Source organism: Callospermophilus lateralis, chromosome 16 (genome assembly GCF_048772815.1).
Source record: "Callospermophilus lateralis isolate mCalLat2 chromosome 16, mCalLat2.hap1, whole genome shotgun sequence".
Taxonomy (NCBI): Eukaryota; Metazoa; Chordata; class Mammalia; order Rodentia; family Sciuridae; genus Callospermophilus; species Callospermophilus lateralis.
In genome coordinates this window covers 83088227-83111857 of record NC_135320.1, presented here as the reverse complement: position 1 = coordinate 83111857, position 23631 = coordinate 83088227, and the positions used below count along the sequence as shown (strand labels likewise).

Genomic DNA, 23631 nt, shown 5'->3' with positions numbered 1-23631 from the left:
GTGAGTGACATCTCGCCCAGTGCAGAATAAGCCCACTGTCCCACCCAAGCCAACACCACAGCCTGAACGACGTGCAGGCTCCAGGTCCTCCCTCGTGGCACCCACCCGCCCGGCCCCTCCATTCTACAGCTCATGCTAAGTGTGCTTCTACCACAGGAGGTCGGCCTTCCTATTTATTCTGGGGGTTCCTCTTCTCCCCACCCCTAGGCCTCAGTCCTCTCCAATAACAGCATCCTGGAAGGGCCTCCCTGGCCATCTCTCTGACATATTCCCATCTTTCCTCCTCCCTCCCCTACCCACCCTGAGTTATTTCTCTTCCTGTCTCTGCCCATCCCAGTGTTCACTGTCAAGGACCCTGGACTCAGTTCCCAAGGGTGAAGAAGTGATCTGACCCACTGAACCCTGAAGAGGATGCTCCCTTGGCCCCAACTCCAGCCAGGCTCCTTTGAGCCCTCCTCCTGGTCCTTGACCTTGACCTTGACCTGTGAAGATGTGAACAAACATAGCAGAAGTTCCAGTGGCTCAAGGTCACACCTGCAGGATGACCCCCATCCCTCCCTTAAAGTGCCTGCCCAGAAAACTCAGGGCTGCCAAGAGAACATTCTGTTTGTTCCTGTTGATATCTGAAGACAGGGCCCTGTGTCCAGTTTCCAGAGGAGGGCAGGAGCCCATTGCGGTGAGAGCCAGCTGGCAATCCCAGAGTGGGTCCAGGTGGACACCCCCTTCCCACTCCTCATGATTGTTCACTTCCCTTCTGCTGAGCCCCATTTGCCCCTCCCTGTTCCTGCATTTTCCCTTTCAAATGCCAGTTACCCTGGCCAAGCTGAAGTCCAGTCCAGCTCACGCTACACCCCTTCCTACTGCAGAGCTGCGTTACACTCTGCCCTAGCATTTTAATTCATGTCTAGATTTGATTGTCTTTGACAGTCCTCATACCAAAACCATGCCTGGCCTTTAACAGGCAATCTCACATTTGTTACACAGAAGAAAGAGAAAGGGAGAGAGAGGGAGGGAGGGGGAGGGAAGAAAGAAAGGAAAGGAAGGAAGAGAAAGAAAGGAAGAAGGAAAGAAGAAAGAAAGAGGGAAAACTAGCTAGCTAGATAAGAATAGTGAAAGAGTGAAGGCAGAACTGGACCCACTAGGCTGTGGGAAACCTTGGGCAATCCATTCATCTTCTATAGGCCTTGGTCACTTAGAAGGCTAATGGCACCCACGGAGCAGGATGCCAGCAGGGTCAGCAGTCAGGAATGTGGAGCTTCCAGATGGAGCCAGGAACACGTCAGTGCTCTCAAAATTAATATTGTTAAGTGTATTTCTTTGGAGAAAAGGATAAAATCTATTCACAGTTCTATTCGTTTTAAAATAAATACTGTCTTTTGTGAAAATATGTTTTTGACAAAATTCTTAACCTGAAATGCCAAACCTGCTTTAATGATTTGGCAAACTCTAAACCGGAAAACTTTTGACGGTGAATTTTAAAGACTCGCTCCATGAACATTTGAGACTTCAGACCAGCAAAGCCCTTGTGTACAGCACAGCTGGAAAACCCGTCACTGTGATCAAGGGCTGCCTTGCCAGGCAGCACCTAACACTCTCCTTCCAGGGAGCCTACAGTACTCCTTGTGGCTTGTCAAGGCACAAATCTGGCTCCCGGTGCCAAGTGCATGGTGACATTTAGCTTTCTTGCCCCTGGGTTCCCAGGCTCTTTCCCCATGGGCGGGGGGTGGGGGGCAGTACTGCATGGTCACCACAACTCTGCTCATGTCAGCCAACCTACAGCCACCATCTCCAGCTATGTGACTCTGGGCCATTTATTGTAGCTCTCTGGTCTTTGCTCTCCTCATCTACAAAGTGGCAATGATCAGAGGGTCCCTGTGAGGCTCACTTGGCTAACCTACAGCACAGGATGCAGGGTGCCTTGCACAGGGTGAATGCACACACTGGACGTCTTAACACAGAAAGAACAGCCAAGACAAGGTGGCTTCCACCTCTGCCACAACATTTTTAACCTTGGCCAAATTTCTCTCCAGGTCTCAGTCCCAGTTTGCCCAGGGGTAAACTGAAGGAGGGGTGAATCTGAACCAGAGGTTCACTGGAGCCTGGAGGAGGTTCTCTGACAGGGACCCTGTGCCCAGCCCAAGCTCTCACTGTAGGGAAGGCCAGGCGCGCACCTGGAGCTGGCAGAAACCACGGGCCTTACCTGGAGCTGGCAGAAACCACGGGCCTTCAACTCATCCAGCAGGAAGACCTGGAAAGCCGGCAGCAAGCCTGCGTAGTCAGCGCTGCACAGCTTCCCCCGCGGGAGCTGGAGCTGGAAGTGTGCTTGGCTCTGGATGGTCTGCCACAGCTGAGGCCCTGCACGACACAGGGGTCAGCAGGAGAGGCCCCGAGACCCCTTCCCTCTACAGAGGTAGCTCTCCTCATCAAGTTTAAAATACACAAGGGTCTCCGTTCTGTTCTGCAGCCTCGGAACCCAAACACATGAGGGCTGGCCTCCAAAATACTGACCACCCTCCCAGCAAGCCTTGCCTCCGTCTCTAAGTCAGGGTGTTTTAGAGATCCTGGCAAGATTCTCTTTGGAAAATGTTCCCACCTGGGCAGGGTGCAGGCCCCTGGCCCTACCAGGCATTAGCCCTGGAGGTCTGGGTGGGCCTGGAGGACAGGGCAGGGGGGCAGAGCCCCTCTAGAGGCAGGAGGAGCACCTGTGAGCAACCAACCCTACCACCTCCGTGGGGCCCCGCCTGCTAAACACTGGTCCTTAATCCAGGATGCCAGGAGAGCTGGAACGGCGGCAGTTCTCTCAAGGAGCAGAGAAGCCACACATGGCTCCAGAGGAGCCTCAGGTGAAGCCCAAGCATCTCCCCTTCCAGAAGAAGATGCTCCTGGGGCCTCGCTCCTGCTCCTGTTGCCACCTGGCCTACCGGGAGAAGGCCACATTTGGGGGTGGGACAAGAATCAGCCCCACATCCACCTTTCAGCCCTCACTCAGCACTGGCCCTGGGAGCTGGTCGGGTGCAGGACAGACATCGGGGTCACTCACGCTGGCAGGCCCGGGGCGGTGGAGGCTGTGTCACCCAGCGTCGGCTGTCCAGGCTGCACACCAGTGGCCCCAGGGCAAAGGCGCTCCGGAAGCCCTGGCGGCAGAGCACCTGGCACTGCTGCTCAGCAGCTCCCCCTGGGCCTGAGGCTCCCTCACAGAGGATCACTCCACCAGCCACCTCCAACCCAGAGAAGGGCAGAGGGCACTGTGGGCCTGCAGGGTGGAAAGAGGAGAGGAACACTGGGTACCTGCGGCTCTGGCCCAGATGGCCCTGCTCAGCCACCCGCCCTTCCTCCTGCCCCTACCCACTGCTGGCCCGGCCGGCACATTCCGCCCTCTCAGCCCTCCTGGACCAGCTTTATCAGGGGGCTGGGTGCACCCTCTCGGCACAGGCACTCTAGCCCTTCTTCCCTCTCAAAGCCCAGTGACCACCCACCCGTCTTCCCCAGCCTACAGCGCATGTGACCCCTGCTTCGGCACCTTGAGCCCAAGGATTGGCACCCTCAGTCCCCAACTGCCCCAAGACAGAAGCACGGCGGCCCTCCTGCTGGGTCCCATGTCCACAATGAAGCCTGTGGCTCAGGCCTTCCCAACATCCCTCCAGCCCCACTGCCAGGTCCCCCAGTTAGAGCAGACCCCAGCCCCACTCCTGCCTGGGACTCTTTCCATGGTCCAGGGTCAGCGCAGCTCCTACCCCTGGAGCCCCAGGCCCTGGTGTGGACCTGCATCCTGTCCGCTATTCCGGATCTTTGGTACCTGTACCCTGGGCTTCTCGGGGGATTGGGTCCTTGGGGAGAAGGAGGGCTTCCCTCTGTTCACCCGGGTCTCAGCCAGATGCCGCCCCAACAGTTCAGTGGGGATGTGTTAAATAAAGGGGTGAATGAGCCCATGAGGGAGCAAACACACTCAAGGTGGCGATTTCACATGTGATTAGAGATTTAGTTAATCACCAGACCTCAGGCACACCGTTGCTGCCAGAATATGTTGGTCTTTAAAATCTGCGTCTTTAAAATCTGCAGTGTAAGTGTGACAGACAGCAGGGGCCCCAGAGGCAGGGCTGCAAGACGTGAGAGACACAGCTCCATCTCTGGGCATGGCCTGATTTTTATTCCAACAAGAACATTGGCCTCTGGCCAAGATCCTGAGCTGTGACCTGCTGTGATCTGGTTGAGCTGCCTCTTACCACATGCTGTGCGGGCAGCGGGGAGTTGGCCTTTGGGCTGTGGGGCCAGCTTGCCAGGAAGTGAGTCTGGCTCTATCACTTATTAGCTGAATTCCCTGGAGCAAGTCAGTTGCTTCTCTATGACTCTGTTTCCTCAAAATAGTGAGAAGAACAGTAATGCCTACCTCCTAGAGGAAGCAGTTATTTAAAAACAACTTATGGGGCACTCATTATGTGCTAGGTGTACTATGAAAAACTTTTCGAACATTAGCTCATGTAATTCTTCCCACAGCCCCATGGGTTAGGCCCCATCGTCTGTATTTCAGGGTGTGGAGACTGAGGCACAGAGGGTGAGTACCTTGCCTCCATCAGAGAGCTGCTGTATGGACCCATGTCCTCAGCTCTGTGCAAGCATATTCATTAAGTGTACTAGCAATCCCAGTGCTAAGCAGTGTAGAGATGACCTCAATTAGTCCTCACAGCAACTCAGAAATAACTACTATTGGAAACCAAGGCCCAGGGAGCTTAAGGGGCTAGCTCCAGGTCTCTAGCCCATGAGTGGGGAGCGGACACATAAGTACTGTAGTCTGCCCCCTCCACCACGCTCTGCAGAAAGTCAGGCGGCAGCTTCGGGGACTCACATTTGAGCTTCCTCACTGTGAGCACAGGGAATCTCCAGCCTAATGACACCAGGAACCCAGGACTGTTCCTCTTCCCTGGACCTGAATGAGTGGTTTCTTGGCCCTGGATGACATGGTCAGGAGTCCAGGGCACTCGGAACTTGGAAGGAATATGGGCCATATCTCCAGATCCCATCACGTTGAATCCCACAGCTTTCCCCAGCTGACTCCCTCAACTGAGGCAATCTGAAGAGACCAGACAGAGCTGCTGTTCCTGCCACCTCTCACCAAGTTATTTCCCACCCCATCTAGACTTCAGACTCAGGCCCAAGGCCACCAGGAGCCAGAGGAGCAGATAAGGACACACTCCATTGTCGGTGCCACAGTGAAGCCCCAGTAACCATCCACGACATGGCCCTGAACTACTCAGCAGATGAAGGAGACCTACTCAGTGACAGGAAAAGAAGATAAAGTGCCTCTTCCCTCATTTCTTCTTCATCTTCCACACCATCAATAAGTGACCTTCCTGAGCCTGCCTCCTGTCCTCTCCTACAGCTGTATAGCACAGTCAGCCAGCAGGACCCCTAGCTAAATTCTGGTTACTTTCTTTCAATGTGTGACTTGGCCATGACCATAAACCTCTCTAGCCTCAGTTTGGCCATCTGTAAAATGAGGAGAGAAGGGTGCTCTATTTGCCTGCATCATTTAAAGGCAAAAATAAAATGAGGGGTGTGAAAAGCACCTTTAGCAGGCATAAATAAGCCTCTGCCTGCTCCCACTCCTAGATGGCCCCGCAGAGTGAATTTTGGCTGTGCTTGACTGAAAGCCCATCCTGCTCCCCTCTCCTATCTCAGAAGAACATCTCACTGAGCACCTGCTAGGTACCCCACTGGTGGCAGCTGTCGAGGGCCGTGGAGATGAGTGTGAAGAGGGCCACTGTGTACACAGGAGAAAACAGGGAGGAAGCACCCAGGAGAGCCTGGGGCACAGCTCCAGGGTGGGGAGGAGAGAGGATGAAGGAAAGTAGGCTCCCCACCTACTGCCACCTCCTTCACAGGGGCAGCCAGGGCCTGCTCGACCTGCTTACAGCTCTGCTCCAAAATGGTGCTTAGAGATTGGAAAATGTAAAGTAAACAAGCGAAAAATAAGCACAGCAAAAGAGGTGAAGTGCAGTGAAAGCAGGATCTGGTACAGCAGGGTTCCTCGACCCTGCGGGCCTCATCGCCCCAATAGGTAACAGATATTTCTAATGTCTCCATTTCCTGGAATGAAATTCACAGATAGTCTCGCTCACATGCTCCTGAAAATGTTTAAATGATTGTGATATCATGTGAGTAGACTTCGATATCTAATAGTGTACTTCAGTATTCTAACATAGTCAGGTGATGTTTCTTTCAGTATTTGATCTTCAAATAATTTTTTCAACTAGAGATAAAAATTAACAAGTCAGCAACTCCACGACACCTCAAGTGCTCCTGTGGGGTGCATCCATCCTGGGGTCCTGCAATCAGGTTCCCTCCCCTGACAGGGACAAAGAGTCCTCCTTGGGTCAGCAACAGAGCTTCCTGGGCACCAGCTCCGGAGAGTCCCTGGCCAGGCACTTCCCACCTTCAGTCCCATGGAGCATTTTCAGGAAGTGGGCATAGTTCCCCGTGGTGGCACTCAGTCTCTAGGGCCCTCTTGCGCTCCCTTCCCACTCCCCTCCCCGTGGCCTCACTTCCTGGAGCCCTACCTGTGAGCGAGGGCCACAGGTGCAGAGATGGTCCAAGGGGCGGAACTTACTTTCACAGGCGGGCCGTCTGCCCACCACGCGGGTCCCGGGCACCTCCTCTCCACTCTCCAGCACACACCAGCAGCTGCCCTGAGTCGGGTCACACTGCACTGGGGAAAAGCCCCCATCCTGTGTCCTGCAGGCTGGGGCGTAGCCTGGGCCGATGGCCCTGGAGAGGGCTCCACTCCTGAGGACTTCACAGAGGCCTGGGCCTGGACAAAGACACAAGTCAGGAGGGGCAGGCTCATGGCTCCTGCTCCCTGTTTGGGCACAGCAACAAAAGCTCCCTGCCACCCACGGCCACCCCGCCAACCCGCCTGCAGGACTCCCAGGGTTTACACTCTCCCCTCATCTGTCCTCAAGGTGCTTAGGACCTTAAAGGAGAGGTAGGTGAGGGGCAAGGACAGTTCAGTGAGACGAGGGCGACAGGTGTGGAGTGCGGGAAGCACTGAGAGGCCAGCAAAGGGCTCCAGAGGGAAGGCTGGCAGGTGCGTGAGGGTCAGCCAGGGGTGTGTGCCAGGGGACACGCTGTGGGCAGCAGAGCCGGGCTTAAGGAAGCTCCTGGGGAGACAGCATCCTCCCTCTCCCAGGTCTGACAGAACTGCTCACAATCAGAGCCCACAGCAAGGTGAGGAGGAGCGTGAGAACCAAAGAAGGCAGGAGGGAGCCAGGGTATGGCCCTGGGCCATGCCAAAGGCCCATCTGGCCCTGAGGGCCACGAAGCATCCTTGGTCTCTGGCAGATGGGGGACATCAGCACCTTGCCCTTCAGGCACACCCCTGGTCTCCCCTGTGGAAGCCAGGCTGCCTGGCTAGGCTGAAAGCCTGGGGCCAGGTGCAGCCCACTGTGCGTCAGGCCCTGCAGTGGTCACCCCAAGAGCACCAGTGCCCCTGTGACAGGGGCAGTTCTGGGTGGGCTTCCCCGTCACAAAGCCCAGCCACTCTCTGCTGCACTGGCTTCTCCGACAGCGCGTAAGACCCTCCTTCCCCTGGGGAGAAAACTGGGTGGGCGAGGTCCCAGCCACGTGCCCACAGTTACAGAAGCACCAGGGCTGGGACAGGACCCAGGTCTGGGGGCTGCACACCCAGCGCTCAGTGGGGAGGTAGAGAGGTGACAAGAGGGGGACAACTACTCACACTGGCCACTGCTGCTCATGCCAGGTGACACTTCTTCTCCTGATGCCGGGTGCACACACGTGGTGCGCCCCTCGGTCTCCTGCAGCCTGGTATACTCTCCTGTCTGAGACAAAGCCAAGGTCACAGCACTGAGCAGTGCTTTACAGTCCACCTATGGGTGGGTGGAGGTCTGTAGGAGGGCCCTCCCCAAACACTGACCACGGCCTCTCCTAGCAGAGAAGGGCGTTCTGCTCGGGAGGTCACTACCTGCTTCTGTCCCTGCACGTCCACAGTGGAGCTGATGGTTAAATGGAGCTGATGGTTACAACAACCCCACAAGGCAAGGAAGTCATTACCCCTCTGAGGCTGGGGACCAATTCTGATGACCCTTCATCCCAGAGGGGAGGGAATGGAGCAGGGCCTGGGGCTGGTTGGGTGGCAGGTCGGCCCCAGGGCCCCAATCCTTCTAGCCCCTGAGCCCTCACTCTCCTGAACCAACCCTGCCACAGGAACCCTGGGGAAGCCTGAGTATCTGACTGGAAATAAAGACGCCATCCAAGGAAACTACCAGCACTCCTCTGGGTAGGGACCCGGAGCAGCACCCCGGGATCAGCCCTTCTTCCTCACTGCCCCAGGCAGCTGGGACCCTGGCATGCCTCTTCACACAGTCAGAGCCTCAGTTCCCCACCTCAGAAGACAGGAGGAGAGGGCGCCGCATGCATGGGGCCAAAGCCACGAGCAGAAACCCAGGGCAGGCCTGGACTGCACCTGCAGCACTTCCTTCAGGGCTCCCTGACCACAGAGAGTCCCCTGCCCAAAATGCTCTGGGGAGAGGCGTTTCCTGGCTGCTGCTGGTTCCTCTAGTATTTGTTGACACTTTTTCACTTTACAATCTGCTGTGCCTGGTTTGCCAAAAAGCAATGGCAATGACATGACATCTGACATTTGCCAAGATTGGAACCACGAGGCTCGTGGTGTGCTCCCATCCACCCACTCCTGGTGCCATTTGTACCCACACGGCACCTGGGGGGAGAGCACCCCTACTGTCCTCACTCTCCACACAGAGGCCCAGAGAGATCAGGTGATGAGCCTCTGGTCACACAGCTTGAAAGCTGCAGAGGTAAGACTTCAACCTAAGCAAATGTTTCAGAAAATTATGGTTATCAGGCTTAACACTGAGGACATTCTGGCCATGAGCTTGACTCTACCTAGGGGCAGGCTACAGACATGGCATTCCGTTTGGGCGGGGAGAGCCTTGGGTGCTGTTTATCGGCACAGCCCTGCTCCAGGACTGGACATGAGAACCACTCGATCCCAGGGTGACCAGGCCGTGGGCTGGAATCAGGAGGCCCATCTCAGGAGCTGTGGGTCCACTTCCCTCCCTCAGGAGCATCAGTGCCAGGAGAGGAGCAGGGGCTGTGTTAGCCAAGACAAAAGACTTCATTCTGTTGCTAATTCTCTGCCAACTCACTCCTAATTGAGCCATGTTCACAGTGGCCAATAACCATAAGGAAATCAGCTCGGCACTTCCAGCCTGTGCTATGCCGGATTCATGTCACTTTCTGGAAGCCCCTGGGGCTAGTAGAGCAAGCAGTAGTGTCCCATAACTCCCACCTTAGGGGAAAGAAACAGGGGCACAGGTGTTTCTATCACCCGGCAGGTAAGGGTGAGATTCCAGGCATGAACTCTTTCTCTGGGAGCTTTGGCAGTGCTTCTGTCAATCGTCACAGTCATCCAGGAAGCTGGGAAGCACATGGGATGAAACCCCAGTGCAGGGCCCTGTGCCAGTCAACAGCACCCAAGGGTGGGAACCTGAGGAACCCAGGGATCTGGCCCAGAGGACTCCAGGAAACACAAGGTAGCAGTTGTACAGGTGCGTGGTCATCATCAAACACTTTTCATGAGAAATATTTCCTCAAATCAATCCCAGTACAAGACAGAACAAAATGTGGCCTAATTTTATGTTTTAAAAAAAAGCCACTGGAGCACAGAGAAGGTAACTAAGTTGCCTAAGGACACACAGTCAGGGTCTACTAGGCCCACGGCAAATACCCAGGCTCAAGATCCCTTATGAGTCTTTAATGAAGCCAGATTAGCTGAAAACTAGAAGAGCCATCTTCAACCAGAGGAGGTGAGCTCTGCCTCCTTCCTCACTCTCCTGAGCCCTCAGAGCCTCACCTCTAGGCAGGTGGGGGTGAACAGGTCTTCCGGAGATGGGTTTTCTTGGGATACAGCCTGTTTCCAACCGGAAAGCAGCCCGTTGGCTAGAGACGTCTCACAGGTGGAGGGGCCTGTGGGAGTAGCGGGTTGGCTGGGGTCACCAAGGGAAGGCAGCAGCCCTGGCTGACTCCAGGTTTCAGAGGTGGCATCGAGGGTGGAGGTACCCTTCACAGAGAGCTGGTAGCTCATGAGATGTGCCAGCTTTGAGATGTCGAGGGGCCATTGATGGCACAGGGCTGGCACTCGGGGGACAGGCGGGGACTGCAGGTACAGTTGAGCGTGGGAGATGAAGCCAGGGCAGTGACTGAACTGCCCCATGCACAGCATGTAGGAATAGAGCCAGGCTCCTTCCTGCTCCTGCTCCCAGCCCGTCCCTCCACCCGCCCACCCAGGAGCAACCACCAGGAAGGTGGGGTCAGCACTAGCCCTGGCCCTGGGGTCTTGGGGAAATGTGTCTGGTTGTGCTCAGGGGTAGGTCTGAAGGGCTGGCCCATGGAGCCACCCCGCGTGAGTGACCACAGCTGGCTCCATCAGCCGAGCCTGCTGGGCTGGGGCTAGACAGTCCTGGGCTTCACTCACACTGGGGGAGGTCTGGGGAGCGCGCAGTCAACGAGGCAGGAGTGGGCTCCCCCTTCGCGTCCACGCACCAGCAGTGCCCTGGAAAAGAGCCACAAGCCAGATGTTCAGGAAGCACCCTGGGGACACTCCTGGGCATCTATAAGCAACCTCCCTCTCTTGCATTCCTAGCAGTCGTGGCAGGTGCCGGCCTTCCCGCCTGGCACCGTTCACCATCACAGGTCTTGGCATCCACGCCCTTGACCTTCCAGGTGGCTGAAGGGCTCTGCTCCTCTCACACAGCACACAGAGGAGACAATCAGAGGCCCGAGGAGCTAAGGGCTTTGTCCAGGTTGCCGAGGAGAAAGGGACCCAGGAGTCCAACCTACTTGCTTCCCCAAATGGGGTTCTTTCTTCTAAAAGAAAAAAACGGGCATCACTCGGCTACCCCAGGTCCCCTTACCGGTCCCAGCGTGGCATTGCACAGGCTCCCAATTTCCGAAGGCATCACACTGCGGCACGTAGGGGCCAGATCGCAGAGGGCCAGCTCCTCCAGAGGGGTCCTCCAGGGACGATCCGCTTCGCTGATAGAAGCTCAAGGCTGGAGTCACAGCAGAAGAGCAGAATGTGACCACCTGCCCTGGGCGCCCTGTCACAGAGAGCCACCCAATACAGCTCCACTCCAACATAAGCAACCCAGAATAGGGTGGCCTTCTTATCTATCTGACGAACATTAACCCCAGAATATTGTAGCGGCCCCTCAGATGGTGGGTAGGCTCTCAGCAGATTGTCCTGTAACAATAGTTCCTGGGCTACACAGTGAAAGTCTCTGCAGCTCTCCACAGTGACGGTGAGGGACGGCTTCATCCCATGTGCTGTCAACCTCATCATAGGGGGGACTGACAATAACTTACAAGGTACCTGCCAGGTGCTGTGTAAGCACAGACTTGAGTCAATTTAATCTTCTCATTTCTACTAGAGAGGTAGTATTATCACATTTAATGAACAAGAAAGATGGGCTAAGCAATGGAACTGTGGCCTTGCAGATCAAAGTGGGCTTTTGACCAGAGGTCAGCCCAAGTCAGCCCTCTTGGCCTCCCTGGCAAACTCCTGCAGGTCGAGAACCATCTCGACCCCTTCAAAGCTTGCTCACCCACACAACCTCATCTGCTCTTCACAGCAGCTCCAAGAAGTCAGGAGCAGAGACTCAATAAGGGGGGTTACATGAAGCCCCTGCAGGTGCCCTGGTAAGGGGACCAGAGCCCCTCCCAGCCCCGGGCATCTGCCTGCACCACCTGGCTTTTCCAGACAGCAGTCTCCACTACCAGTACTCAAATGTGGCCTCAGACATTCGTCTAGGGTTGCCCCCGCTGCCCCGTGCTGGCATTCAAGCTCCTCGGTGCAAAGCTTTGCATGTGCATTGCACATACAGCCACACCTGGCCACACTGTGCACCAGGAAATGATTGAATGAAAAAAAAAAATAGGAGTGAATGCATGCATGAGGTGGGAGGAGGACGAGAGGAGGGCAGTGGGCAGGACACTCAGCCACTGGCCTGGGTCTCCCAGCCCCAACACCTGCTCCTGCCACTCTGCAGTCTGACCTCCCCAACATCTCCTTCTAGGTAGCCATGACCTGTCTCCAGGCCCTTCCTCCAGTTGGATCTGCAACCTCCTCTCCTCAGTGCAGGTGCCAGGAAGGGAGCAGGGGCTTCTCACCAGGTCCTAGAGGAGAACAACCACTTCTAGGGCAGTCCAGGTATGACGTCACCTGCTATGCACAGGACAATTCTTCCCAACTTGTCACCCTTCAAAAACGGGCTTTATGGCTGTAGTGGGGGGAGAACTTAAGAGCCCATCTGAGGACACCAAGAGCCACCTTTGAAGCAACCTGGTACAGCACGAGAGCTCTGGAGTCCTGTAAGCTTGTGCCTAAATCCTGGCATGGTATCTCTTATCTGTGTGATCATGAGCGAGTTAACCAACCATTAACCAAGTCTGAGCCTGACTTTTCTATGGAATGGCTGTAATATTTATTTAACAGGATAAGTGTGATCATTGCAACAAAAGTCCCCATAGGCATTAAGTACTGAGCTCATGCCAGGCTCAGTTATATATACTTCTCTCCAAGGACATCCTGCAGCCCTCCCATGGCCCCGAGGCCCTAGACACTGATGGCAAGTTCTATAGGCAAAGGTGCTTTGTGGCCCTCATTCTCTCCCTGTTCTGGGCCCTGAGTGCTCAGACTCTCAGGGAGAAGAGCCCCGTTCCTTGTCTATGGATTCTTCCTCTTTCTCCAGAGGCAGACATGCAAAACCAGAACATGTGGCTAGCTGGAGAGGAACTTCCTTAGCTTGACTTCTAAAGAAAATGTCCTCATGTCATTCAGTGATGAGTCTCTGTCACACCTCCAGCTTTCTCTTCCCTTCCCTGCATTTCCTACCCCAAGTCCAGTGGCCACAACTGGAGGTCCATCAGTGCCACTTCTCTCTTGGATTGCATCAAGTCCTATCCATGCATGAAATTGACAATAACTGATTTCTTTTCAAAAGCAGAAGTCGTTGAGTCTCTGAGGAACAGAGAACAGAGGTGCCTGGGCACAGGCTAAGGGGAGTAGATGGAGTGAAATGGGGTGAGAGGAGGAGAGTAAGATGGTGAACCACCATGGGAGCTCCTTCTCCAGGCCAGGTGCTGAGCTGCCCTGGAGGTAAAGGTGAGCAGGACAGGGTGCCTTGACTTCCAGGAGAGTGGCGTGGTAAGGGAGAGGGCCAGGAACCAAAGGCAACCTCAGGAGATTCTCATTTGGAGTCAGAAGAACAAAGATCCTAAGCCTCCAGGGGACTCCAGCAATGGGAGACAGGAAGGTGCCAGCCCACTGTCTGGCTCAGTCTGCCTTGGTAAGAAGTTGTCATGGGACCCAAGTCCATGACAGATAGAGGATCACCCATAAAAACTGGAAAGGGATTGGGGTCTCAGGTAAGGCTCAGACAGGAGAATCTTGTGTCTGTGCCAAGTTGGTGTGGGGTCAGGGCGAGAACCCAGGGCTCAGGCCCTCCTGCCAGTGGTTATGGGTGGAGCAGGCAGAATATGGGCTCTGGGAGGCAGTAGGTCTTGTCACATCCCTGAGACCTGCTGGGCAGGGGGCAGAGGTACTCAGGGCATGGGCCCGAGGCCCTGACCAACAGGTGCCCATCTGGGCTTTCTTGGGTGATAGATGAGTGGCACTGGGCTGTTACTTCACTCAGGGTTCAGTTTCCCCATTTGTACAATATCCACAGATGGTGATTATAGTTTTGTGTCCCTGAATGTATTAGAAGATTTACTGCAAAGATGTGGCCCTCTGCGACATGGTAAGGGCCTGGTCCAGGGTGAGGATGCTTCTGTGGCTGCTGCTGGGGCTGGAGGCCTGCAGGCCCTCTGTGGCTCTGTCCCATGCAGGCAGTGAGGTGTGACCGTGGATTCAGTGAGCTTCCCTGCCATGGTTCTGATAAAGAGGCCCCTCACCCTTCCCCACACAGGGTCCTGCATCCTTGGATATGGATGACAGCTTAGGAACAGGCCATGGGGGTGTGGAAGCATTTGGGCCACACACATTTCAAAAAGACTGTGAGGTTTCACAGGCCATCTGCCACACAGAGCATGGAGGCCTGTCCCCAGTGGGTCTGGCAGCATTTAGGAGAAGTGGGCACCTTTCCAGCTTTGACTGGGGACCCAAAACCACTTTGCCTTTTCTTTCCCAGGAACCCACCAGCCTGGGGAAATGGAGTAGTGCAGCCCTGGGGACGGCAAAGTGGAGTGGGAAAACTCAGCGCTCAGCACTCACTAGACTGAGCTGCCAAACGGACGGCATCGTCGCTCCCACGCAGAAACTTCTCCAAGAAAGCCTCCCGGGAAGGGAGGAGCGGAGGAAGGCCCAGTTCCTCATTGGTCAGCTGGATTCCTTTGGCCACCAGGAAACTCTCTCCCAGAGGGAAGCGGGAGCTGTTGGAAGCTGAGACAATCTCTTCCGCTTCCTTAATGAACTGCAGGACACCACGCTTAGCTTCCTCACAGGAGCCAGGACCTAGGGGAACCAAAACAGCCCCCTGGCATTATTCACCATGCACAGCTCTGCTGAGCTGGGCAAGGGGCCAGTGCACACACATAGCACTCAGCCATTCCCCTTGAACTAGCTCTGGCCACAACTGGAATGTCCTTCCTGCCTCGCCTCCAGAATTTCACTCACTCAACATTCAAGGTGCACCTACACCTTAGGACTCTATTAGGTGATGTATGCTGCATGTACTCCTACTGCCCAGGAGTTCTAGAAGATTCTATGAGGCACGGTAGCTGAAGTGCCACACACAGTGCCTGGCACACACAGTCCCTGGAATCATCACCATGCCAAGCACTACCCTCATTGGATTTATTTCAGCCAATCACACGATAAATTCCACAGTGGCAGGAACCCATGATTTTTGTGAGGGCAGGAGATTGGCAGAAAACTTTGACTTCTGGAATTTAAAGACATTATTGTTCTTTTGATCAAATGAATATTCCTAATCAAATAATCTATCAATCCCAGGGATTTGGTACCCTGAAGCAAAAAAAAAAAAAAAAAAAGAAATCACATTTAAAAACATCTACTCACTCTCCATTGCTTCCAAGATAAAGCAAAAGTTCTTTAACTGGGCACGTACAACCTTTTAAAATCTAGCCCAAATGTGTCTTCCACCTCTTCTGATCATCTTCCTTCCACTAGTCTGTCCTCCACTCTACCCCAACAAAACCGGCTGTGCTATAGCTTCTCTGTCTTGGCACTTGAAATTTCCTCTTCCTAGAAGGAACATTCCCCGTGTTTCATCCCAGAAGCTGGTGCCAAGAGAATCTTTACCTTGGTCAGCAATCAGAGAGTAGCCCCATGCCCTGGGCATCTTCTGTATATTCCTGTGGATTCTCTTCGGTTCAATTATCACAACTATTTATAATGGACCTGATGACATGTTCAGTTTTGCCCACTGGTCTCTGAGCTCCTCAGGGCAGATAACACTCTTTCCATGATTCTCTATCATATAGCACAGTGTACACAGTAGGTGGTACATAAATGCATATTAAAGAAAGTAAATTTTCAAAAGAAACATCATGATGAACACTATTGAAATACAATAATCAGAAACTATTTTGAAAATTTATACTCTAATAAAATAGAAAAGCTTGAAGACATTGACAAACTTCTGGACACATAGGAATCCAAATTGAATCAGGAAGACACAGAACATTCAAGCAGATCAATTTCAAACAATTACATTGAAGACCATCAAAAGCCTGCCAACAAAGAAAAGCCCAGGACCACACAGATTCTCAACCAAGTTCTTGAAGACCTTCAAAGAAGAACATGACTAATCCTCCTTAAATTATTCCATGAAATATAAAAAGAAGCAACCCTTCCAAGCTCATTGTAGAAGCTAGTATCACTTTGATATCAAAACCAAAGAAAGACACATCAAGGAAAGAAACCTTCAGACTAATATCCCTGATGAACACAGATGCAAAAATCCCTAATAAAATGCTGGCAAATTGCATACAAAAATATATTATAAAGATAGTGCACCATGATCAATTGGGGTTCATCCCAGGAATGCAAGGTTGGTTCAACATATAGAAATCAATAAACATAATTCATCACATCAATAGACTTAAAGATAAGAATCACATGATTATCTCAATAGATGCAGGAAAAGCACTTGACAAAAATACAGCACCCCTTCATGTTCAAAACACTAGAAAAACTAGGGATAGTAGGAACATACCTCAACATTATAAAAACTGTATGTGCTAAACCTAAGGTCAACATCATTCTAAATGAAGAAAAAAATGAAAGCATTTTCTCTATAAACTGGAACAAGACAGTAATGTGCTCTTTGACCACTCCTATTTACCATATTCCTTGAAACCCTAGCCAGAGTAATGAGACAAAAGAATGAAACTAAAGGGATATGAATAGCAAAAGAAGAACGCAAACTATCCCTATTTGCCAATGACATGGTTCTATATTTAGAAAATAAAAAAAAAAACTCCACCAGAAAACTTCTAGAACTCATAAATTAGTTCAATAAAGTAGCAGGATATAAAATTAATATCCATAAATCCATTGAATTCCTATATATCAGTGATAAAAAGACTAAAAGAGAAATTAAAAAATTATCCCTTTCACAGTAGCCTCAAAACATTTGGGTCAATCTAACAAAAGAGGTGAAAGACCTCTACAATGAAAACTAAATAACCCTAAAGAAACAAATTAAAGAAAACCTTAAAAGATGGAAAAATCTCCCATGTTCTTGGATAGGCAGAATTAATATTGTCAAATTGGCCATACTACAAAAAGTACTATACAGATTTAATGCAATTCCTATTAAAATCCCAATGACATTCTTCATAGAAATAGAAAAACCAAACATGAAATTGATTTGGAAAAATAAGAGACTCAGAATGGCCAAAGCAATCCTCAGTGAGAAAAGTAAAGCAGGCGGTATCACAATACCAGACTTTAAATTATACTAGAAAGCTATAGTACCCAAAATGGCATGGTATTGGCACCAAAACAAACATGTAGACCTATGTTACAGTACAGAACACACACAGTCAAACACACATAAATATAGTTACCTCAGACAAGGATACCATAAACATACATTGTAGAAAAGATAGCCTCTCTTCAAACAAATGATGCTGAGAAAACTGGAAATCCATATGTAGAAAATAAAATTAAACCCCTATGCTTCACCCTGCACAAAACTCAACTCAAAGAAGATCAAGGACCTAGGCATTAGACCAGAGACCCCATGTCTACCACAAGAAAAAATAGGCCCAAATCTCCATCATGTCTCCAAATTCCTCAGCAAGACTCCTAAAGAAGAAGTAAAATCAAGAATCAATAAATGGGATGACAGCAAACTAAAAAGGTTCTTCACAGCAAAGGAAACAATCAAGAACATGAAGAGAGAGCCTATAGAATGGGAGAAAGTCTTTGCCACCTGCATCTCAGCAAGAGCATTAGTCTTCAGGATATATAAAGGACTCAAAACAGTTACTGTCCCAAAAAATAAGAAGAAGAACCCAGACAATAATGGACAAAAGAGCTGAACAGATACTTCACAAAAAAAGAAATACAATCAAGTTCAACAAATATATGAAAAAATGTTCAATGTCCCTAGCAATTAGAGAAATGCAAATTAAAACCACACTGAGATTCTACCTCACTCCACTCAGAATGACAATTATCAAGAATACAAGTAACAATAAATATTGGTGAGGATGTAGGGGAAAGGGTACACTCATACATTGCTGGTGGGAATGCACACTGGTGTGAGCACTCTGGAAAGCAGTATGGAGATTCCTCAGAAAACTTGGAATGGAACCACCATTTGAACCGGTTTTCCCACTCCTCTGCACATACCCAAAGGACTTAAATCAGCATGCTACAGTGATGCAAACACATCAATGTTTATAGCAGCTCAATTCAATAGCTAAGCTATTTAACCAACCTAGGTGCCCTTCAAATGATGAATGGATAAAGAAAATATGGTACATATATAAAATAATACACTAGGCAAATTGTCTGCAGTTCTCAGCTGTTAACATGACCTTAAAATGAAAATAGAAATTTAAAAAGAAGGCATAAAATACCGAGCATATGTGGAAGTTTTAATATTTGCTCCCTAATGGAGTATCTTATATGGACAGCCATCTACTCTGCAGTCTCCTGTTACACAGTGAAAAGGTCACTGTACTCTAACCCAGTTCCAATGCTCAGCCCAGCATTTAGAACTGGGAGAATGAGATTAGTTCCCAATGTTACTAGGTACTTTTGGAAGTAGCAACTCAGATTCCTACAATTGTACGCCAAGAGGACCAAACTTATAGGAATGTCTTCATGGCAGAGGCCTGGCCTCTGGTATGGAGAGTGATTCTACAGGATTCACAAAAATAAGTAAGACTTATGTCACAGTCATGTCCCACATTACTGTGCTGGCTTTGAGAGCCTATTGTTGGATCTCAAAGTTGTGGTTTTTCTTTTCTTTTCTTTCTTTTTTTTTTTTTTTTTTTTTTTTGGTACCCAGGATTAAACCCAGAGGCGCTTAACCTCTGAGTCACATCCCTAGTCTCTAAGTTTCTTAGGGCCTGGCTAAATTGCTGAGGCTGGCATGGAACTTGTGATCCTCCAGCCTCAGCCTCCTGAGCCTCTGGGATCACAGGCACGTGCCCTGCTGGGCCCTGTGTTTTAATGAGAATCTTAGCAGTGCTGTCTCCAGGCCACTTACAATGCCAGGGGCATTCCAGTTCTCACCACGTGGTCCTTTCACCCCGTACTCTCAACCTCTAGTTGTGCTAAAGTCTAAACCCTGGCTAAAGTCAAATGGTCTGATGCTTCTGTATCACGCAAGGTCCTGACAACGCTCAGCACTGCGAGGAACCAGTTGCGTTTCCATAGACAGCTACGACGTCACTTACGACTGCTGGTCACAGAGGCTGCTGTGATAACAGCAGTGTTGAATCTGGTGGTCCTTTCAAACTGCTGGGTGGCTCTTTGGAATAAGGTATTCTAATTCAAGACATAGAGTCAGCCGCATTCTATTGACTCCTCACACACCACAGCTTTCCCCTAAGTCTGCCTGCCACCAAGTAAGCCTACAGACCTTCATCCGTGGCTCTCATTCGTCCCTCGACTGAATCTCTCCAAGTCAAAGAAGGCACTTTAGGGAACGCTTTCCTGAGGTCCTGAGCACCAGTAGAGCCCTGGGCAAGCAGCAGGACCGTCATATACCTGCTGGTTAGTCAAATGGTGCTCTTACCTTATCAGAGCTCAAGAAAGCATTGACATGGGAGGCCGAGGGCCAGTCATGGTCACCGCCATAGTCTTCATGGGCTCTAAGATAATGCTTTGTACACAGAAGACAACAGAAAAAATCTAAGGTATGTGATTTAAATAATCAATTGTATGATGATTAAAAATGAACTGTGTTACCCTAGTCAACACCTGTGCAGATGTGGGAATTCGCTTCCCTCTGGAGCCCGATTCTCTCACCCTACACTAGAAAAGTTCCAGGACATCTCTGAACCCCTTTCCAGCATTGGCACTTAATGCCCTCCCTCTGGACAGCCTTTTTGAAAAACCACAAGTTTGGTTCTTCACATGAGTTAACTCACATGCTGGAAACTTGCTTGGCTCTGCACGAGTTCCTTCCAGCTCCTGGCCAACCTCATTCACACACCAGCAGCTCCGAAGGTCGAAGTGTGCCAAAGGTGTGCTGAAGTCTGAGTAGGGCCCTGGGTATCGGCCAAGCTGGCCATTTAGGATCTGCCAAAAGATGTAGGGATCCAGGAGGACATTCTCCCCAGACAGAGTCGTATTCCTTTCCAATGATACCAGGGGGACATCTTGAAAGGAAGAATATTGAGCCAACACTGGAAAGATGCCCTGTTGGCCAGCCTCATACAGGTTTTGAACAAAGAGACGGAAGTTTCTGGAAGCTGCTTCTCTATAGCTCATGACCTTCATTAGCAGCGCAGCCGGGGTCAGCTCTTGGCCATCAGTGTTCTGAGCCCTCCATCGCTCATACCATTCAAAGGCCTGCTCGGGCGGCCCATCGCATTGCACTGGGTTCCACTGTCCCCCCACCCTGCACTGTGGGACGTAGATGCTGGAGACGGTAGGTGGCATGCTGGAGTTGGCCATCAGGACCCTCACCATCCCAAAGAAAGCTTTCTCGGCCTGCAACTGACAGGGCGTGGGACCTGGGGAGGAACAGGGAACAGGTGCTTCAGGTTAGCAAGTTTAATAAGCCAGAAAAACCAAGATAAGACCACCTTATTGTCCAAGCTTGATCTAAAACTTTACGCAGCCACAGTAACCTATCTGAATAACACCTAGATGAAGAGCGACCCAAGACCCATAGAGACCCGCTGGTGACAGCACTACGGAAACGTATGTGTCAGTTCTTAGAAGACACTTCATTCCTTAGACTGCTTAATATTATCATTCTTTCCTGGATAATTGCTAATTTAAGTCTCTAATTTTGCCCTTCATTCAGTCTGCCCTTTCACATAAGCAAATTCATATTTCTCCACTGCACTGGGTTTGGGGACCCAAAGAAGGACTCCACAGACTTACATTGCTTGGGCTCGCCGATTATACTCCGAGTCCCAGGAATAGCCTGACCCTCAGCATCCACACAGTAGCACTCGGAACTGAAGCATTGGACAGGCAGGAAGTGTCCCTCACTAGTACAAGAAGGGACAAACAAGCTGGAGCCAGCAGGCTGGCTGCCCATGAGGCTTTGCATGCGAGCCCTTTGCTTCTCACACTCTGTGGGGCACCTCGGTCGTCCACCTCGGACTCTGGATCCAGGAATTTCTTTGCCCCGGGCATCCACACACCAGCACTCTCCAGCAAAGCACTGGACATCCGCATAGCTTCCTTCAGGTGTGCATGAGGGGACAAAGAGCCTGCCAGGGGTCTGCTCACAGGCCTGGGAGCTGAGAGCCATTTCCATCACGTCACCTAGATCCCCCGCCACATCTTCTGGTACGGAAATGGCATGCTGCAGGAAGACAAGGAATTCTGGAAGCTCCAGGAGAGAAGCAAGGAATTTTAAGGCCTTTTGGTTCTCTTGCAAATTGACTTCAAATCCAAAGTTGCCCACAAGTGGCTTATTCATAGCAGTGTCCTTAGAGGCACTGAGAGTCCCTGTGGTAGAATTTGAATCCAATCCCACAGAGGGCGTCTTGGCTAGGTCTGTTGGTCCCCCTCCATTCTGGAAGCCTGAGAGACCAAGTTGCTGGAAAAATTGACTGAAGTTAAATGTGCCTCTCATGCCAAGGGCTCCAGACAAGTTAAACTGGCCAACATTTACCAAAAATTTCCCTCCAAAAAGGTTTTGCTGGAGTCGCTTTGGGTTGGTGGTAAACTGAAGGGCAAGACGAGCCAGCTCCCGGGAGGGAAAAATGGCCCTCATGGCTTCTTTGAGTAGACCCTCGGATGGAGAGAACTGTGGATCCTGCCCCTGCGCCACTGGGCGGAGGAGCCCAGAGTCAACCAGCAGCTCCTTGATCATGGGGGGGCAGGATGTGGCTGAACTGGTTCCTTTCTGAGAGACCCGCCTTTCCCCGGGAGCAGAGAACAAGTCCTGCTGGCTGAAGTAGCCTGAGGTCCCAAAGTAGAGCCTGGTCAAGGCCTGCCGCCTTCCTGAGGCACAAGACTGGTCTTCAGCTGCAGGAGACACAGAAGCAGAGACGTGGTTTTAGCATCACACCCCGAGAGAGCCCTCAGGCTTTTCTGGTGGTCAGATGCCAAGAATTCAACCCCGAACACCTGTATTTTGGACCACTTTCTTCTCTTTGTCCTTTGCCTTTTTTCTTCCACTCTGAGCCATCTACTTGTGGCCATTTGGGGGAGTGACTTCCAGGCTACACTACCACTCTCCCGGCCTTCCCTAGGGGCCCATTCTTTGCTAAAGCAAGTCTCAGAGATGTGGGGCTGTTCCTGAGACTCTGACTACACCTGCTAACAGTACAGGGTTGAATGGTTGCCCTCCCCACAAAAGTATTCCTATCTACCTAGATCCTGAGAATGTGACCTTATTTAGACATAGGGTCTTAGCACATATTATTAAATGGGAATATTGCCCTATATTGTAATATGTAATATTAAAATTATAGGAAATGTAATTTTACCATTCTATACTATAATACCCACCCCAAAGACACACTTGACACTTCCTCTGGGCTTCTTGATCTTTCCTTGAGATTACTAATAAGCAGATATTTAACTCAGTTACCTCACGCATGGCCAGGCCATTCTATCCAAACAGCCTGGGTTGATAATAATCACCATGAGGAAAGAAATTCAAAATTCAAATGCTGAGTGGCAATCTCAGTTACATAAGTAGATAGATTAGCAAGTTCAATAAGCCAATGAAACCATAAATCTTGGGGGGCTTTTTAAACAACCTACCCCACCCTCAACTTTTTAAAATAATTTTTTCCTCTCAATTCACACAGATGTCAGAAAAGAGAGTCAGACAATTTCCCTGTGTATCCAAGCAGCAGAGAAAGAATTGGAATATGTGTTGAAGTGGGGAAAGACTGGCAGCCTCAGAGCATCAGCACACCCCTCGACAAGGCTCTGGCTTCCTTTGGGCTCCTGCAGGGAGGCATGGAGGAGGTAAAGTCCACTGCTCTGCCTCAGCACTTACAACTGGAGCTTAACCCTGCTGTGCATTTGTTAGGGGTGTTGCCAAGGCAAAGAAATCCAGGTGTTTCCATGTGGCATTTGTTTCCACAGCAAGAGCACTGACACACCCAAGAGAAAAGGTAAAAAACGTGTGCCCCATTGTGACCCATCTGTTCACTAGATAGAGTTATTGTCTTTCATTTGAAAAGCCAATTCTTCACCTCCACTCAAAAGTGGAAGGCATAACATTCTCCAGGTTTCAACAGAACTGAGAGGTGATTTTAAATACTTCCAAATCAGAACCTCAAAATCCTCTTTCTTGACATCCTGACACTCCGCAAATGGAATACAACTAAACACCATGCAGAATACTCAAAGTGTTAAGTTGGAGAGATTGAAGGATTTAACAGGAACTGCTGAATGCATTCCTCTGTCCCTGTTTCAGGTCTTCCTGAAGCCCTAGTCTTCCTGAAACCGTGAGAGCTCCTCCCTGTCCCCATCAGCAAGATCTCACTGGGAAGAGGGAACACACTCTTGCTGGAATGCCTAGTGAGAGTTCTCAAGTTCATAGCCTTCCCTCCTGTGTTGGTCAGCTTTCCGTTCCTGTGATAAAAGACCTGGGCTGGGGCTGGGGCTCAGTGGTAGAGTGTTCGCCTAGTGCGTAAGGGACCCTGGGTTCCATCCTCAGCTCCACATAAAAACAAATAAATAAAACAAAGGTATTGTGTCCAACTACAACTAAAAAGTTTAAAAAGAAAAAAAAAGAGGAAAGATTTATTTTGACTCATGTTTCAGTACATGGTCAGCTGGTTGCATTGTTCCTGGGCCTGTGGTAAGACAGAGCCTTACGGCAGGGGGACATGGCTGAGCAAAGTTGTTCACTTCACAACAGCATGAAGCAGGGAGACAGACTGGGGGCTAAGGATAAGATATAGTCC

At 50.8% G+C, this 23631-nt stretch overlaps 1 protein-coding gene across 1 annotated transcript in view; it reads right to left on the bottom strand.

Annotated features, from left to right (window-relative positions):
- Tg (thyroglobulin) overlaps positions 1–23631 on the bottom strand; it is a 211779-nt gene that overhangs the window by 173993 nt on the left and 14155 nt on the right. Inside the window, exons 9-18 of the mRNA XM_076835902.2 lie at positions 20633–21730; positions 19669–20256; positions 14306–14545; positions 10947–11084; positions 10508–10585; positions 9887–9999; positions 7730–7832; positions 6605–6805; positions 3041–3253; positions 2201–2355 (exon numbers count right to left, since the gene is read on the bottom strand). Coding sequence (XP_076692017.2) covers positions 2201–2355; positions 3041–3253; positions 6605–6805; positions 7730–7832; positions 9887–9999; positions 10508–10585; positions 10947–11084; positions 14306–14545; positions 19669–20256; positions 20633–21730 — 2927 coding nt within the window. The remainder of the gene's footprint in view (positions 1–2200; positions 2356–3040; positions 3254–6604; positions 6806–7729; positions 7833–9886; positions 10000–10507; positions 10586–10946; positions 11085–14305; positions 14546–19668; positions 20257–20632; positions 21731–23631) is intronic.